The 19,073-nt window shown below is 37.5% G+C and overlaps 1 protein-coding gene across 2 annotated transcripts in view; it reads right to left on the bottom strand.

Annotated features, from left to right (window-relative positions):
- Positions 1–253: 253 nt before the first annotated feature.
- LOC111719567 (cytochrome P450 4F2-like) overlaps positions 254–19,073 on the bottom strand; it is a 29,236-nt gene continuing 10,416 nt past the window's right edge. Inside the window, exons 2-13 of one of the 2 annotated variants that reach the window (XM_031947945.1) lie at positions 18,453–18,669; positions 14,556–14,700; positions 12,602–12,655; positions 12,149–12,276; positions 11,234–11,355; positions 4,766–5,036; positions 2,877–2,943; positions 2,540–2,669; positions 1,656–1,789; positions 1,365–1,429; positions 1,001–1,083; positions 254–778 (exon numbers count right to left, since the gene is read on the bottom strand). In XM_031947945.1, coding sequence (XP_031803805.1) covers positions 568–778; positions 1,001–1,083; positions 1,365–1,429; positions 1,656–1,789; positions 2,540–2,669; positions 2,877–2,943; positions 4,766–5,036; positions 11,234–11,355; positions 12,149–12,276; positions 12,602–12,655; positions 14,556–14,700; positions 18,453–18,668 — 1,626 coding nt within the window. In that variant the 5' untranslated portion in view covers position 18,669 and the 3' untranslated portion in view covers positions 254–567. The remainder of the gene's footprint in view (positions 779–1,000; positions 1,084–1,364; positions 1,430–1,655; positions 1,790–2,539; positions 2,670–2,876; positions 2,944–4,765; positions 5,037–11,233; positions 11,356–12,148; positions 12,277–12,601; positions 12,656–14,555; positions 14,701–18,452; positions 18,670–19,073) is intronic. The other variant, XM_031947946.1, reaches the window with a different exon arrangement.

The raw sequence follows: 19,073 nt of genomic DNA on the forward strand, positions 1-19,073 counted from the left end.
AAAACCCCACAGGGAATCTTAAATCACAATTTAAGAAGCTGGGAACATTTGTCAGGGCTGATCAATCAGAGATTCCTGTTTAGGTTTGGATGTTGATGGATACTCTTTGATATCATCTCCTACTCTGGGAATCTGCTGTTCTAATTCTAATCTAGCTCTCCAGTTAATTACTATGATTATTCAGAAAGTTTAATAATTATAGAATTGGAAGAACCTTATAGATCAAGTAGTCCAATTATTCATAATTAATACAGATAGATTTGTCACTATGACTATTGTGCCTAGGTTAGGGAATAAGAGTTCCAAAGACTGAAGTCCTAGAGTATATAGATCTTTTACCTCCTTCTTGCCTCTTCCTAGAGACTAGGTTTGAAAAGACAAATCCGTGGCTTCTATCTCTTGCTCCCCCCATTGCTTTCTTGGCATAGAGACTTGCAATGAATGCCAATATATAAGTGCAAAAGTGTGTTCTATTTAAAAGAATAACAATAAAAAGAGGAATAATTGGAAAGAAAGGCAGCCATCAGTTTTTCATGTCTACCCAAGACCAGAGACAATGCCCATACATTAATCCTGAGGGTCTTTTTGGAGGCGTGTCTCAGAACTGGAGGAATGCTGCAGTGGCTCCACTGTCAGCCATAGTCCATCCTCTGCTCTGAGGACGAGCTCTGCTTTTCTTCGGGGGAGACTCTGATGAGGGAGGATTCGAAATCTCAGCAAAGTGAGGGCCACCACAATCTTCATCTCAGACATGGCGAAGTTCTGGCCAATGCAGTTCCTGTTCAAGGTGGAGGAATCTTAAAGTCAAACTTCTTCTGGGAACACTGCCCCCTCCCTCACATCACTCCCATGTGTGTGATATTAGTGAGATATTATTTTGGGGTCTCCCATGCCAAAGAAGTGGGGTCTCTTTTGGAGCTTTGGTGCTGCCCACACTGACCTAGAGGGATGAGGCTATCTCCCATGGATTTAAATGGGCAGACATATGTTCTGATCTCACCTGGGTCCAGCTGAGAAGGGTATAAATGCCAGGGGTGACATCTTCTGAGTGTTTTGAGGATCAAAGCGGTATGGATCATAGACCTGGGGGCACAGGGACAAGTTTATAGGAGCTAGTAGGGTTTATTTCAGGGTCACATCCACCCAAGGTCAACAGGCTTCTTCTCCCAGAATAGGATCTTATTTAGATCAGAACAAAATCTTTATCAGGATAAATAGCTATTACCTCCTATTCTCCTCTGATCTGCTATGAAAGGTTTACCTGGAATGTTCTTTTTGATCTTTCTGAGGTTCGTTTCATCTAATATAAGTATTCTTAACCCCTAGTTTAGATTTCCTTGGGAATAAAGGGTTGGTGTTTGTACCTCAGGGTTGGGCCACACAGTTGGGTTGTGGTGAGTTCCAAAGATGCTGATGAAGCATATAATCCCTAATAGGTAAGGAGAAGAGAGAGAAGAGAGAAGAGCATGGATATGACCTCTACCTTCTTCAGTATGATTGTCTTTGACCCTCTAGCCTCTTCAGTGTGATTAACTTGGCCCATTCCTATAGTAAAACCCACCAGCTTCCAAGTTCCATCTTCTCTTTCTCCAAACTTTCCCCTCTCCCATTCTTTGACCCTGCCTCCTATTGCTATGTGGATTGGGTCAAGGCACCTTTGGGAATAATTCTACTATCAGGTAGTTTGATGTCCTTGGTGCATCGGCGTAACACAGCAGGAACTGGTGGGTGCAGCCTCAGGCTCTCCTTGATACACATGGTCAGGAAGGGCATCTGGGATAGATCATCCCTGAGAACAGAAGAACTGTCAGTTCACCCCCATAGATGGAAGGGGAGGACACACCCTTTCAATTCTTGTGAAAGAGGCAAAGGGGGTGATAAGGAAGGAATTAACTCGAGGAACATGTTAATAGAGCTTGGGGACTTTTGTAATCAGAAATTGGGGGATATTACAAAAATATGGATGAACAATAGAGGCTAGGATGTGGGAATGGGTCTTTAACATAGAAAATCTCCCTATGTTAAGTTAAATTGAAAATAGCCATAGGTTGGGCAACTTAACTATCTAGGGTGACCTTTCTATTTCTTTTAGTATGTGAGAAGTTGTTTCTGTAAATGGAAGTGATCAACTTCTTTTTTTGTCATTGACTTCCAAAGATTAATTTCAACCATATTGGTGTGGGCACTGGAAGCAGTTGGGTGATGGTGTGCAGATTTTAGAGTAAGAAGATGGGAAGTTGAATCCTTCCTCAGTAACTCTTAGCATATGAGATAACATCAGTCTCCCTCAGTTTCTTTATCTATAAAATAGAGGTTATGAGGGTTGTTGTGAGGCTCAAAGGAGAAAACATGTAAAATTTTTGGCTAGCATTAAAGAGCTATATAAATGCTAGCTTTTGCTATAATTTGGGTTTGATTCATTTGGAAATTTTCTGGTTGTGGACAGAGTAGACAGAGGCTTAGACCTTGACTACTCTCATTACTGGGAATCCCTAATCCTGACCCTATGATTCCAACCCCAGCCTCAGCCTGTATTGACCATTCAATCTCCTCTAGTTGACGACCTCTCAGGAGTTCTTCTATCTCCTGGCGGCAGCGATCCTGGTACTCTTGATGCTGGGCCAGGTTATAGAATAACCAGGAGATGCCACTTGCAGTTGTATCATGCCCTAGGAGGGAGAGAGAGGAAAAAAAACTTAGAAAGGAGATAGGGTGGTTAGAAACACCCATTGCAGGAGAAGAAATATATCCATATGACTAAGTCAGTATTAGTCAAAGAAGAGGTCAGAGATACCAGGGCTAATCAGGATCCCAACAAAGAAATCTCATTTTAACCACAGGAATTCTTGTCCCTCCATCTCCCTCTGCCTGCTTACCTTCAAACATGAAGGTGTCAGCTTCTGCCCGGATATCCTTGTCTGACAAAGACTTCCCATCTTCATCCTGGAATAGGTACACATTTTGGGGTTTTGGGATTTCTATTTTACTTTGTATGACTCTACTCCTGGAACCTATCAGTACTTCCACTATATTCAGGCATTTCAAGTACACCTACCTAGAGTCACTGAATTTCCCTAGAACCTATTTAATTGACCCTGTGAACTTGTCACTAAGTCCAGAAACATTGGCTATACTTAAAGCCATCCTCTGGACTTTTATAGCTCTTATACAACTTGGAAGTACCCAGAAGTTTGTAGAACTGTCAGAAACCACTCAGGTCCACCTAGAACCAAACTTCTATAAGGTTCCTGCAGCATTTACAACCATAGATTCTTGGATTTGAAAAGACTTTACACGAATCTCATCTACTTTTAGAAATGTATGGAATGCTCTCACCTGGGGTTCTTAGGCTGAGGTATATGCTTAAAAAATTTAATATAATGGTTTTCTTTTGTTTTCTCATGTATTTTATTTTATGTATTTAGAAATGTTATTCTTAAAAGAGGTCCATAAGTTTTTTGTTGTTCAACCATTTCTGACTCTTGATGACCTCACAGATCATAGCATACCAGTATTATCCTTAAGATTTTCTTGATTTTGTCATTTCTTTCTCCAGTGGATTAAGGAAAACAGAGTCAAAGTGACTTGACAGGTTAAGTAAGCTCATAAATGTCTGAGGCTGGATTTGAACTCAGATTTTCTTGACTCTAGATCCAGGACTCTATCTATTGTGCCACTTAATTGCCCAGAATATGTAGATTTCTTTGCTATACATAGAACTACCCACAGATGCGCTGGAATATACCTGGAATCTGAGAGATTCCCCCAAGAATTGTAAAACAAGTCACAGGGATATGCCTAGATATAGTTAGATTGCACAAGATTGCCCTAATATGAGAAGAACTATTTCTAGACATATTAGAATTCTAAACACCTCACTGATGTACTTAACCAAGCCAGGAGACAAGAACATGTACATAGAGCCAACCATAGAAATTTGCCTAAATTATCTGGAAATAGAGAGGAGGATTTGGCAGTAGGGGAACTGGGCTCAAATCACAGGGCTGCTTTTTACTATTTGTAAGACTCTGGGCTGATTATTTACCCAATCTGAGCTAGAGTTTCCTTATTTTAGAACTTCAAAGATATTATTGATATATCCAGAACCATTGCTAAAGATAACCCTGGATATATCAAGGACAAATAGGTGTTACTGGATAGAGTCTAGGCCTTGAGTCAGGAAGACCTGAATTTAAATCCAATTTCAGACAATAGCTCTATGACTGGGCAAATTAATTAATCTCTTTTTGCTTCAGTTTGCTCACAGGTAAATTTGGAATTATAATAGCACCTACCTCCAGGGATTGTTGTGAGGATCTATGACATAAGACTTATTATAATGCATTTAGTACTTGTAAGTGGTATATAAATATTAGCTGTTATTCTTAACTATTATGGTAAACTTCTTGATAATACCAGGAGAACAATTCCACACCAAATTATTATTATTATCTTTAATAGGAGGGGAAAAAAGAGAGAATTTTTCCTTTCCCTTCCTCACACAAGCACTTTTTAATATGATTCTGTAAAGGCTAGGGCCTCTGAGGAGAAAAAAAAAGCTTTTGAAGGAGATAGCAAAAGTCAAGTATGGTTTTACTGAAGGCCCAAGTTATCTACCTCTACCTACACTGATCTCCAAGTCTTATACTACAGGGCAATGATGTTCTCTCTCCAGAGAAGTCCTTTGTATGCACCTGAATACCTCCTTTCTCTTTCCCAAAACTATTAAATTTTATCCTTCCCACTCAGCTACTCATACACTTACTTTGGCCAGCAGCAGTACATCTATGAAGTCTGTGGTTTTGCCTTTACCCTTGTTCTTGAGAAAGGCTTCTGGCCCTTGCTCAAAAAGAGCTTTTTTCCGGGCCTGGATAATAGTGTCTGTGAAGTCATGTACCACACGGCAGGCTTGGGAATAGCGTCTCCCCTCTGAGGTGAGGAAGTACAGTCTATCCCAGTGTAGAAAAACCTGATTGAGACGTTTTGTTGAAAGGGTACTCAGCTCGAGGATGGTAGAGATGTAGGAACTTGGCTTTCTGAATAAAGTAGAAAGAACAGGGTTAGGCTCTGGGCTAGACAGGAAAAAAATCCACATAACTCAGAAAAGAACTCAGACCAATTAATGTGCTTCCAAATTAATTCCACCACAAAATGGCCAGTCCCAATCACTATCACTATCTTTCTCCAGTCTCAAACCAATTTTGGTCTCCACAATCCTATCCATCCATTGAGGCTTTTCAGAACTAATCTTAGTCGGAGAGGAATCCATGATATAAGATCCCCCAAGAAATCATCATTTTAGCCTTTTTTCTAAGGACCCCAAGTGAGGGGAAATTTACTATTTTCTGAATTTACAAATTCCACTTTTATTGTTACAGGTCTTTAGGACCTATAGGACCTGTCTGTTAGGAATTTTTTTCTTTTAATATCCAATCCAAATCTGACTTCTAGAATTTCCACTCATTATTTTTGATTATGCCCTTTGGTATCCCAAACAAATTTAATTCTTCACTTATCAGCCCTTCCATTTACTTGAAGACAATTACCAATTATCCCTTCATTTGGTTCTTCAATTGAGGTTCTTACAAAATTATCTGTAGTCCCTTCATCATTCTAGCTACCATTCTCTGAAAATATTACATTTTTTCATATAATGTGTGTTCTGGATAGAGAAATAGGGTGGCTAGAGAGGTAGCCTAAGGCAATTTCTTCCCTTCCTCTTGAAACATACAGCTATTGGCCTAAACTATTATTACAATGGACTGTAATCTTAGACTCTCCCAGTTTTATGAGCTCTGGCATAGTCATGCCTAAGAAATAGGTAAAGATTTCTAGTCTAGACAGAGATAGAACACCCAGCTCCCACCTACTAACTCTAACAAATTCATACACAATTGCACAATGATCAAGAAATCCAGTGAAAAACTATGGGAAATGGTTTCTCTCTTCCAAGAATTTCCAAAAAAAAAAAATTTGGACAGAATCCCATGACTACAGGAAATGGGGTTGTCAACCGCATCAGCATCAGTACAAACAAGCAACCTTCCAGCACAATCAGAGGTGGTCCTTAGATATCTATAACCTGTAAGGCTTTGTGTCTAGAAAAAGGGAGAGTACAGGATTCTCACAGAAATCTCCACAGTAGCTGGAAAAAGTGCCAGGACCTTAGAAGCCAACAGGACTAAAACGGTGCAGCAATATTCAGATTAGGACAGATTAGGCAACCAGATTGGGGTCTCAAAGTCCCTAATACTCTGTCTTGCAATGTTATGGGGGACCTTGAAGATTCAATACCTTGAACTTTAGGGATTGTGGAAGGCTTAACTTTGGGAAATATAAAAAGATAAAGAATTCCTGGGGAATCAAGATGAGTCCCATCAGGGTTTACCATCCTGCCTAGAAACTTAACAGGGATCACAGAGCCCCATTTGAAGAACTAAAGCTGGAGAGATGATTAATCTAAAGGAGACAGTAAGTAGGATAAAATTTTTTTCTAGATTTCAAAATACTCCAAAATATAGCCTAGATGAACAAGAAACAACTATTCTTTTAAAATTCTAACATTTTCAAATGGTATGATGGGAGTTAAACAAATTAAAGAGAGGACTCGGAAATGTATTCATTTTATTCTGAGGATTGGAAAAGAGAAGGGAAGATAAAGAGAATATAGTAGCATTGAATGGAGAAATGAGGACATGGAACTTGTTATTTCTCATAATTAAGATGCATGAGGAAGAGTATACTTATATACAGAAAGGGGTAGAGGGAGTAAGCATCATTTATCATAGTGCTTAGCACATGGTTGATAATGTTTCCTGATTCATTGGTTATTGATCAGATCAAGCTCACTCACCTGAAATGAACAGAAGAATGTTGAACAAACAGATACACTCAAAGAGTTTGGTATAGAAATTTTTCAAACTCAACAGAAAAACAAGATGGGATAAGAAGAATGGTAAGTTAAAAAGAGACAAGATTAGAGAGGGAATAGTTACAAGCAAAATAAACTTCATCACCATGAAGAGATGATTAAAAGTGTAATGAAATCCAATGAAAACCATTCTAATGAAACCAATGAAACCATTCCAACACATTCCATATGAGCATGTGGTATAATTAATTGATGCAATTCCTACTGCATTTTGAAGCATGTATAGACATTGTATAACTGCCTTTTGTCTACTTACCCTGAAATGAAGAGGAATATTTGGGATTGACTGTGGAACCAGCACATTTTTGCATATGAGCATTGTTTGGATTCATTTTGTTCGACTATTTATTTGTTGCAAGTGATTTTTTTTCTTTTGGTTATAAACTGGAGGAGGGTTTGGGAGAAGATGAAGCTTATTAATAATGATGTCAAAAAAAGTCTGAAATATTTTTAAATGCACAGAAGAACAGAAGACAGTTCAGAAAGAATCACTGACAAGTAACATAGTTTTTAAAGTAAAATTTGGATCTATATGTATATATTACATAAAAATAATTACATAATATATGTTACATTGGGCAGCTAGGTTATGCAGTAGATAGAGCACTGGGCCTGGAGTCATGAAGAACTGAGTTCAGTTCTGGCCCCAGATGTTTACTATTTTTCTGATCCTGAGCAAATTACTTAACCTGGTTTGCCTCAGTTTTCTCATCTGTAAAATAAGCTGAAGGAAATGGAAAACTGATATCTTTGCCAAGAAAACTTTGAATGGGGTAATGAAGGGATGGACATGACTAAACCAACTAAACATTTGATTAACATAATTAATATTATACATGTAATTATATGCATAATTATGATGCACATAGTTATATATAAAATTATAGACATTACAAAGCAAGAAATGTAATGTGAAGATTAATACAAAAATATGAAAAAGTTTTTAAAGTATGTTTTTTCCAAAAAAATATTTTTTTAAAGATTGTCATCAATTTCTAATTACTATTACTGCAACCATTAATAGAACTATCCTTTGTAGCAAAAAAGTACAAGTAAGCAAAATAAGATGCAGATGTTCTTGACCACTATCAAGCCCTTTGATATATGCTGTGTCATAAGAATCTGAGTTACTTACAATACAACCCACTATGTGAGATGATATATTATATCTTTCATTCTAGTCTCTGAGTGACTCTACTCTTTGCCCAGGATAACAAGATAACAACTCTTATTTCTTTTCTGGACTCTGGCTCTAATTGTCTCCCTCTGTCTCTGCTTCTCTCTGTTGCTGTTTTTCTCTCTCTATTTCTCTTTGTCTCTGTCTCTCCTCTGTCTTTCTATCCTTCTCTGTCTCTGTCTGTCTCTCTTTGTCTCTGTCTCTATCTCTTTCTGTCTTTCTGTTTCTCTCTCTCTCTCCTCTCTGGCCTTATCCAACATCTTTTTCTGAGTGCAAACGTGAAAAATTCTCTCATTAAAGAAACAATTACCTGATCTAGCTAAAGACCATGAGCTATTGTTCTGTATTTCTTCCACCCTCACACCTTTACTTCTCTGATAAAATTCATTAATACTATATGGAACATTTCTTCCTCTTGGATATTCTATCTTTTTGAGTTTTGCATGACTCTATTTTCTCTTCATTTTTCTCCTTATCTTTCTGATAGCTATTTCTCAGTTTGCTTTTCTGGATCAACGCCCTTGTTCTATCTCTTATCTGTTTGTACATCCCAAGGTTCTGTTCTAAGTCTTTTTCTTTTCTATCTCAGTATTTTCATCAGATTGTAGATTCAGTGGTCCAATGATATCTGTAAAACAAATACAATCTCTTCTAAACTTTATTACCCTATCACCAAAGAGGTATTTCATAGGCACCTCAAACTCAAGGTTTTCAAAAAGGTACTTATCCTTTATTTTAACTCAAATATCCTTCTAACTTTTCTGATGGCATCATCCTCTTTTCAAATACCCAGATTTTCTACCTGAGTCATTTTCAATTCTGCATTATCACTCAATCCTCATAGTCAATCAGTTGCTAAGTCTTGTCAATTTTATATGCACTCTTTCTGTTATTGTTTGCTTGCATTTTTATTTTCCTTCTCAGGTTTTTTTTTTTATTTCTAGATCCAATTTTTCTTGTACAGCAAGATAACTGTGTGGATATGGATACATATATTGGATTTAACATATATTTTAACATGTATTGGAATACCTGCTCTTTAGGGGTGGAGGAAAAGAGGGGAAAATTTGGAACAGAAGTTTTGCAAGGATCAGTATTGAAAAATTACCCATGAATATATTTTGTAAATAAAAAGCTATAATAAAAAAAAATAAATCCAGTCAGTGTTAGGGCTAAAAAAACAAAAACCCAAAACCATATAAGAAAATTCAGCCCAGAAGTCTGAGTAAATTCTTGTATAAGGACAGTGTCCTTGTCATGGTGATTGACAACTGCCTATTTATAGAAATAATAATAATAACAACAGCAATGATGATGATGATAATGATAGCAGCTAAGTGGCACAATGAATAGAGTGCCAGACATGAAAGCACAAAGATGCATCTTCATGAGTTCAAATCTGACCTCAGAAACATGTTAGCTCTATGCTCCTGGGCAAATCATTTAAAACTGTTTGCTTTAGTTCCTCTTTTGTCAAATGAGCTGGAGAAGGAGATAGTAAGAAAACCTTAAATGGGATCATGAAGCACCAGACATGACTAAAATGAGTGCCCAACAAGTTGGGGATTTGATGGTTGGAAACTAGTCAACAACAGTGTTGTCTTAATTCAGTATTAACCTTGGGCATGCAGACCTTATGAAGAAATTAATGGTGTGAGACTATATTAGATGGAATAATGATTCACACATCATATTAAATGTACATATATTCCTATTATCTATTGATCATCACATCAACACAGCAAGACAATAAGAATAAATTTTATAAGATAGTCTTCTTTCCAATGTAGCAGGACAGAAAATTATTCTATTATGATCCAAATAGAAAGAAGGCTACATTTAATTTGTATGGAATGTTACTATAAAACATGTTATCTTGTTGCATATATATACATATGTTGTTATTGTTGTTAATCATTTCAGTCACATCTGACTTCATGACCCCATCTGAGGTTTTCTTGGTAAAGATACTAGAGTTGTTTGCCATTTCCTTCTCTAGTTCATTTTACATTTGAGGAAACTGAGACAAACAGGCTTACATAATTTGCCCAGGGCCATCCAACTAGTAAGTATCTGAAGCCAGATTTGAACTCAGGGAGATGAGTCTTTCTGACTCCAGACTTTTAGCACTGTATCCATTATGCCATCTAATTGTTGTTCTCTCTCTCTCTCTCTCTCTCTCTCTCTCTCTCTCTCTCTCTGTGTGTGTGACATATTTTATTGTGTTTTACTATTATTAGGTAATTTTGTAGAAAAAATTCTGAAAAGAATCTCCTATTACAAAGATAATTGTACCTTTGTGTACTTAAAACATTTTTTTAAAAACAAAAGTTAAATATCTATTACTGAGTCTTCCACATGGTGCTGAATATCTGTCTAAATCTATGGCCACTGCACAAACCTTTGATAATGTACCCTCCTTACCTATTTGCTAACACATTATTCTGTTTCATCATATCTGATCACATGGGGCCAACTGTCTTCTGTATTTCCTTCTATTGCCCTTCCCCAGTCAACAGTCCTCCTTAGCATATATGTCTCTTCTCTTAAGTTACCTAGTCACCTGCCTATGGAGAAGTAGAACTCAAACAATAGAACCAAGAAGAGAATTAGAAGGGAAAAGATGTTTAATACTGAAAGAGAATGAAAACTGGAGACCCAGAAGGTGGAAAATTTGCTGAAGAAGAAGCAAAAAGAAATGACTCCCTAATTATGAGCTCAAGACTTGTCAATGGGGACTTGAATCAATAATGCACAGCAGTGCCATAGTTAAATACCTCTTTTATGCTCAACCTGTCTTGGAAATGCCTGGCTTGCAAATAGTCAATATTGAAAAGTTCTCTAGTGCCTTCCCTTAAAAAGATTGGTCTGGGGAAGTGTCAAGGCAGTGTGTTTCTTAAGGAAGTGGGGCAGGAATTGAGACATTAAAGTCATGAGTAGCTACTCATCTGTGGGAACTCTAGGTTACAGGATTAAGCCCAGCTGCCTCTCCTTCTTGACTGTTGCAGATCTCCGCCTTGGTACTGCACATTCCCAGACTGGAGTTTTACTTTTCCATGTTCACATGGAGCCCTATCGTCTCCAGTTCCTGAGTCCCCACAGCCAAGACCCAGGAGGGCACTCACTCTTGACAGTTGCTATCGTAACTGAAGATGCATTTCTGCAGGCTGTCCAAGGTCATGAGACTGATGTGTTCAAACATGTCCAGGTGATTTTTACCCTCAGCACACAGACGCCTCCACTTTTTCTGTTCAAGAGAGAGAGAAAGTATGGGACCAGCCTTCTCCCAAGATCTGAGCTGATGATCTCAGACACATAGAGAGGGCAAGAGGCAAACCTTGGTCATGGAGAATGCAGTGAGGCTTTGGGCCCCCCTGAGAATGGTCATGGGAACAAAGAGAGCCAGAACTAGAAATTAGCTTTCTCCTGCTCTGCTCCTGACTTCCTGTATGTCTTCAAAGGTGTCTTGGGTATTCAAAACTTATCGACCATGTGAAAGGTGCCAGAGGATGCTGCTGCTTATGAGTTCTGCCTCTCTTCTCAAGCCAGGCTACATATGGCAAGAGAGAGTGGATGGTGTGATGTCTCAGGGCCATACATTGCTAGCCATTTTAGTGCCTGGGAAAGTGTTATCAACCAACCCTGACACATATAGCAGTGACTCTGCCCTCAGCAGGGGAGGAGAGACTATGTGATGAGTGTCAGGTCATTGCTCAGCTTGATGGGGACTGGATAACCTGAAGCAGGGAAAGAGCTGACCCCTGTTACCAGCTGGTAGTTTTAAAATTTGAAATGATTATTCTTACTAAGTGGATTCTTAGTTTTTGTTGTTTCTAGAGGACTCCATCACAAGCAGTTTCTATATTTGGAACCTTCTAAGTCTGTTGCCCTTGGACAAAACTCATCTTGTCCTAATTACAGCTCTTCTGAGTCCATTATCCTACCTGTCGTAACCATGTAGGTGTTCAATGTAGGTTTTAGCTGTGGGGTGACATTCCCCCCCCCCCCCCCCAGCCCACTTCTAACCTCCCCAGGCTCACATGCATGATGTCTGCACTCTGGTTAAATAACTTCACATAGGGCTTGAGGATGTCAAAGTGAAAGGCTGGGGTCAACAGACTCCGGTGCCGGGTCCATTTGTCTCCTCTGCTCAGGAGCAGCCCATCCCCTGTGGGGGGAAGGAGGTGGAAGAAGCCCATCAGTTCCTTGCCCACTCAGAGCCCCCAGCTTAAGTTCCTATAGAGAGCCCCAGACTCAACAGCACCCACCTGCCTCCTATCTCACTATTTACTTAGTCTTGAGTCTTTTTCCCATAAAGTCTAGCTCAGGCTAGACATACCAATCCACCAGGTCTCCTTTGCACCACCAGGTCTTGTTTACAAACACTTAACTCCCAGGATTCCCCGGCCCTTAGCCTAAGGGCATTTGGGAATCTTTTCCCTAGGCTTTATTCCTGCTTCCTGGTCTTATTTCTGACCACACTCATTACTCACCCAGCCAAGGCTCCAAGAATCCATAGAAAAACTGATCTTTGGGTGCAATATGAGCTGTTGAGAGAGATAAATTCTTCAAAGGGGGTAGCACTCTCTCTCTCTCTCTCTCTCTCTCTCTATATATATATATATATATATAACATAGATATAGATATAGATATATAGATATGTGTACATGTACACATATACACATACATAATACAAATATATGTATCTATAAATATGTAGACATACATGTATAGTAGTTTTATTTCTACATATATCCTTATATAGTGAGGAAATGGGGTAAGGAATATGCCATAAGATATATCACCCAAAGAGAGGCACAGCCTTGGTCTCAGGTTTCAAGGTTTCATGCTGAAAGGTCAGGGCCTGGAATTTCTTTCCCTCTATGCAGCACCAAAACAATCGCCCTCTAAACTCTGGCCCAGATAGGACAAAGAGAACAAGAGGACAACAGTGAGCAACATGGAGGTGGAAGAGTGAGTGAAACAAGAACAAGAAAATGAAAGTAGGAGAACAACCAGATAAATGCTGATCTGCTGGATGGATCTGGATCAGAGAAGATCCTGGAAAATATCCCAAGAACCTTGGACCAGCTAATGTTTGACTAGGACCCACACATGGGTCACCATTAAACAACTCAGGCATGATCTAGACATGACCCCAGGTATGTCATCAGGTATCACCCAAACATGTTTTAGATATATTGAAGACAATTACTGAAATTCTAACCTTCACGTATGTAAGAAAGAGCCTGAGACATTGCTTGCAAACCCCATAGTGCAGACACTAATCACATATGCTTCTAACTCTCTTCCCATAGATATGGCTCAGATATTCTTGGATATGGTTCAGCTACTCTACAGAGAGCACACATATGTCTTAGGCCCAGATAAGTCATTAAATTATAGCTGAGATGCTTTATACCCTAAGCCATGACATAGACGCTGGCCACACTTGGCTTAAATATTTCCACATGTGGTCCAGATACTCCTCTAAACAGGAACTTACATACCTCCATATAATTATGATCCAGGGCTCCTAAATATAGTTCTGTACATAATTCAAAACCCCTATTGACACAACCTTAACTACAGTCCCAATCAGGGACCAGTCATCATCTTGGACATGACTACAAATATGATGACATGATTTCAAACATGGAATCAATCCAACTCAGATAACTCAGGCACTTTCCAGACTTGTCGCTATAGATGGTTTCAGAGATGAGTTCCAATATAGAATTGGAATGGTCTCCATATATCTAAAGAAAAGTTAATGGTCATTCAATGTTAGGAAAAAATAGGGACTATGAAATGGAAACAGAAGACCGAAAAAGGCTAAAGGAAGAAGAAAGACAAAAGGAACAAGAAGCCCTAGGAGAATTGATGAAGTCAGTGAGACTAGAGAATAATAGATAGAGGAAATGAGTGAGTACAATGAAAGATAGAAACAGGGCAATAGTCAGAGACAGAGGACTACATAGAGAAATAGAGGTGCCTACAACAGGTATTTAATAAAGAGTTGTTCAATTGGTTTGTTGAGCCACATAGATAGAGAAGGAAGCCAGAATATTGAGAATAGAACTTCTGAGCCTGGAGGGTCCAGAGGACTTGATAATATGGAAGTGTGTGTGGGGTTAATATGATAATATGATAATAAGAAAAAGAAGAGATTAAGATGATTGAGAAGGTCTAGATCATTAGAGAAAGCTCTTTGAGGAAACCTGGATTCCAGGGCCAAGCTGTGATAATTGTTGTCAAAGTAACTTCCCCTCCCCCCCCCCGACAATTGGGGTTAAGTGACTTGCCCAGGATCACACAGCTAGGAAATCTTAAATGTCTGAGGTCAGATTTGAATTCAGATCCTCCTGACTTCGGGGCTGGTACTCTATCCACTGTGTCACCTAGCTGCCCCACCAAAGTAACTTCTATCTCTAAAATTTCCATACCTGATGCACAAGTAACAGGCCGAATGTAGTCAGGATGGCAGAGTGTAATCATTGGGAAGAAAGGTCCCATCCAGAGTAGAAAGACCTCCCTGAAAGTGGTCACAATATCGAGCATATTCTTCACACTTTCCTCTTTGAAGTCTATCTATAAATAAACCAAAAGTAAGAGTCCTCACTTCCAAATAGCCATCAAACAGCCATAAAATTGAAAAATGAGATGTCCCATCAACTGGGCAATGCTGAACTAGTTGTGCATATGATTCTGATAGATAGTTATTTGCTTGCTTTTTGTTTTCTTATTTTTTCCTTTTTGATCTGATTTGATCTGACACTAATAGATCACTATTTATGCTATCATAAAATGAATTTGCTCTAAATATTTGGTACAAATATGTCCTTTCCCCCTTTCTTTGATCTCTTTGGAATTTAAAGCTAGTAATATATTGCTGGGCCAAAAGGTAAGAACAGCTTTATAACTCTTTGGGCATAGTTCCAAATTGTTCCCCAGAATCATTGGACCAGTTCACAATCCTACCAACATATGCATTAGGGTCTCAATTGTCCATACTACCTCTAGCATTTATCATTTTCCTGTTCTGTCATGTTAGCCAATCTGGGAAATGCCAGGAAGTATCTTAGAGTTGTTTTACTGTGCATTTTTCTAATCAATAGTGATTTAGAGATTTTTTTTTTAATGTGATTATTGAACGCTTTGATTTCTTCTTCTGAAAAGTACCTGTTTATATCTTTTGACCATTGATAAACTGGGGAATGACTCTCTTTTTTTTTTTTTTTTTTTAACAAATTTGGATCAGTTTCCTATATTTGATAAATTAGGTCTTTATAAGATGATTTCAGAAAGGCCTGGAGAGACTTGCATGAACTGATGCTAAATGAACTGAGCAGAACCAGAAGAACATAAGTATATAACAAGAAGAATATGCAATGATCAATTATGATGGCTATGACTTTTTTCAACAATGAGGTGATTCAGGACAATTCCAAAAGACTTATGATTCTTATGATGAAGAGAGCCATCTGCATCTAGAAAGAGGACTATGAGTACTGAATGTGTATCACAACATAGTATTTTTTTATTGTTGTTGTTATTTGCTTGCTTTTTGTTTTCTTATTTTTTCCTTTTTGATCTGATTTTTCTTCATGATTTCTTCTGATTTTTCTTCTATCATCATGATAGTTGTGAAAATATGAGTAGAAGAATTGAACATATTTAACATATATTGGATTACTTTCTGTCTAGGGGAGAAGGGAGGGAAAAAATTGGAATATAAGGTTTGTAAGGGTGAATGTTGAAAACTATCTTTACATATATTTTGAAAAATAAAAAGATATTATTAAAATATTATTTAAAAAAGAAATTAAGGCTTTAGTAGAGCACCGTCCTGTAAAATTATTTTCCCAATTTCCTATTTTACTTTCAATTTTGACTGCATTGGTTTTGTTTGTGTAAAAGCTTTCTAATTTCATGTAATAAAAATGATCAGTTTTACTTTACATAATTTTGTCTATTCCTTGTTCGGTCATAAACTCTTCCCTAACATCTTACTTATAGAGCTGACGTGCATTTTTCTATTGCTCTCATAATTTACTTATGATAGCATCCTTTAAGATTAAATCATTTATGCCTTTTTACATTGTCTTATTATTCACCATTAAATGGTTTATGTCTAGTTTATGCCAACCTGCTTTCCAGTTTTCCCAGAAGTTTTTATCAAATGTTAAGTTCTAATGCCAAAATCTTGGATCTTTGGGTTTTTCAAACACCAGATTACTATGGTAATTTATTGTGTATTGTGTACTTAATCTATCCCACTGATCCACTACTCTAGTTCTTAATGATTATGTTGTTGATTATCATCATCATTATCATAATTTAAAATTTAGAGCTACTAGTCTTCTTTCATTTTGATTTTTTCATTGATTCTCTTGAAATTTTTGACCTTGCGTTCTTCCAGATGAATTTTGTTACTATTTTTTCCTAGTTTTATAAAATCCTTCTTTCATAGTTTGATTGGTATGGCACTGAATGTGCAAATTAACTTGAGTGGAATTTTTATTTTTATTTTTTTGATAAATTGGCTTGGCCTGTTGTTTAGTTTGCTCAGTTTAGTTGCTCAGTCATGTTTGACTCTATATAAACCCATGGACTTTGTTCAGGGGGTTTTCTTGGTAAAGATACTGGAGTGGTTTGCAATTTCCTTTTCCAGTGTGTCCTCATTTTCCAAAACAGAAACTAGGGAAATAAGGGTTAAGTGACTTATCAAAAGCCATATAGTTAATAACTGATATATTCATCATGAATGGATTTGAACTCAGATCTTTTTGATTCCAAATCTAGTGTTCTCTCCACAGTACCACCTTATTGCCCTATTGGTCTAGTCTACTCATGAGAAATTGTTTATATGACTTTTTTGTGTGTGAGAAACACTTTATAATTATGTTCATATATTCCCTGAGATTGTCCTAGCAAGTAGACTCCCACATATTTTATATTGACTGAAGTTATTTTACATGTAATCTCTCTGTCTCTTGCTGCAAAATTTTTTTAGTTCTATATAGAAATGCTGATGATTTAAAGTAGGTTTATTTTATATTCTGCAACTTTACTGAATTGTTTCAACCAGTTTTTAGCTGATTCTCAAAATATACTATCATATCATCTTCAAGGGTTCTCTAAGTATACCATCATATCATTTGCAATGAGTTATACTTTTATTTCCTCATTGTCTATTTTTATTCTTTCAATTTCTTTTTTCTTGTCTTATTGTAATAGCTACCATTTCTAGTACAGTATTGGAGAATAATGTTGGTAATGAATATCTTCACTTTATCCCTGATCTAATTGGGAAGGCTTCAAATTTGTCCCTATTACAAAATAATGTTTGTTCATACTTTTAGTTACCACTTAAAATTATTAGTTTAAGAAAGACTCCACTGCAATATTTTTTAAAAGGAATGGATATTATAGTTTGCCAAAATCTTTTTTGTATTTATTGAGAAATTCATGTGATTTTTTAAAAATGGTTTTGTTATTGATATGATATTGATATCAGCACAATTGATAGTTCTTTTAATAATGAACCATCCCTATATTCCTGGTATAAATGCCATCTGGTTATAGGATATGATTTGTGGGAGATATTGCTATAATTTATAATATAGCTGAATTTGAATGAGACATTAGTCAAAGACTCTCATGATGTTCTTGGGGACAGTTTACTCTAGTGGAAAAATACTATATTTGTAATCAGAGTATCCTAGGCTTTAGTTTTCTCATACATATAATTATGAGAGAATCTGGATTATAAAGACAAGATTGTGGTATAGTTAGATGAAATTGGAACTTGTTTGTTTGAGAAAGATCTGGGGATTTTATTGGATCCATACTCACCAGGAATCAACATTGTGTCATAATGGCCAAAAAAACAAATGTGCCCTAAAGCTACATAAATAAATGCATGCTATCCACAGCAAGGGAGGTGAGAGCACTATTGTCCTCTGCCCCTGGGAAAGCATATTGGGAGCCCAGAATGATGTATTCAGTTCTGGACATCCATTCAACCAAAGCTCTTGCCTTTCTTGTATCTTCACATGTTGCTGAGAAATCAGCCACTTTCTTTGTGTCCCTTTTAAGCATGTTCTGAGCATGAATAACTCTAGAGGGATCTTTTCTTTATTTGTATTACCTGGGACTTCTGAAGCACAAGATGCCCAGATTACCCTTTATTTGTGAAGGTTTGCTCCATTCCTCATCCTTTTTATTTCCCATTTCAATATCTCAACTGCTCAGACTCCTTAAATACTTAGTCTATTCCTGTTTCCTAGTTCATGTACATACTGATGTCCCCAGATCTTGGCCCAAGTGTCTCTACTCACCATCCCCTGGTGGCCAATGAACCAGTTCTGAAGTGGTGGCTGGGGAAAGCACCTAAAATATTGGCAGATGTTGTAGTATCTGTAGACAGAGGACAAGACCTGAGCCAGGATCCATGTGCTAAGTGCCAAGAAGAACAGGAGCAGGCCTGAAGAAACTCCAGGCCTTAATCCTTCCAGGCCCAGCTGCTGAGACAGCCACTCAGAACCTGGCAACATCCTGCAGAGAGAGACAAAAAATAAAGACTTAGTGGGAAGGCTATGCTAAAGCCAGCTGCAATTGCTCTTGAGTCAATTGTTAAATTTTCAGTGTGAACATTAACATCTTGGAAATTGTCAAAGTAGAAAAATCAAGACTTGCTTTATTGTTTTGATTGTTGTCTAGCCTTCAGAAAGCGATGGAAAATTGTTAATGATACAGATTAAATTTAAAATTTTGTCATTGGTGGGTTCCCTCCTCACCAGAAAACCAATTGTAAAATGTTTCCCAGCACACACTTGCATATAATTGACATAAGGTGAAAGACATGGAGGAAGCCAAAGGGGAAGAAATATGGGAAAGGGAAGAAGCACAAGAAGAAGAGATAGAAGATGAAATATAGAAGAGAATCCAAAGTCCATGGT

The sequence above is a fragment of the Sarcophilus harrisii genome, chromosome 1, assembly GCF_902635505.1.
Source record: "Sarcophilus harrisii chromosome 1, mSarHar1.11, whole genome shotgun sequence".
Classification (NCBI taxonomy): Eukaryota; Metazoa; Chordata; class Mammalia; order Dasyuromorphia; family Dasyuridae; genus Sarcophilus; species Sarcophilus harrisii.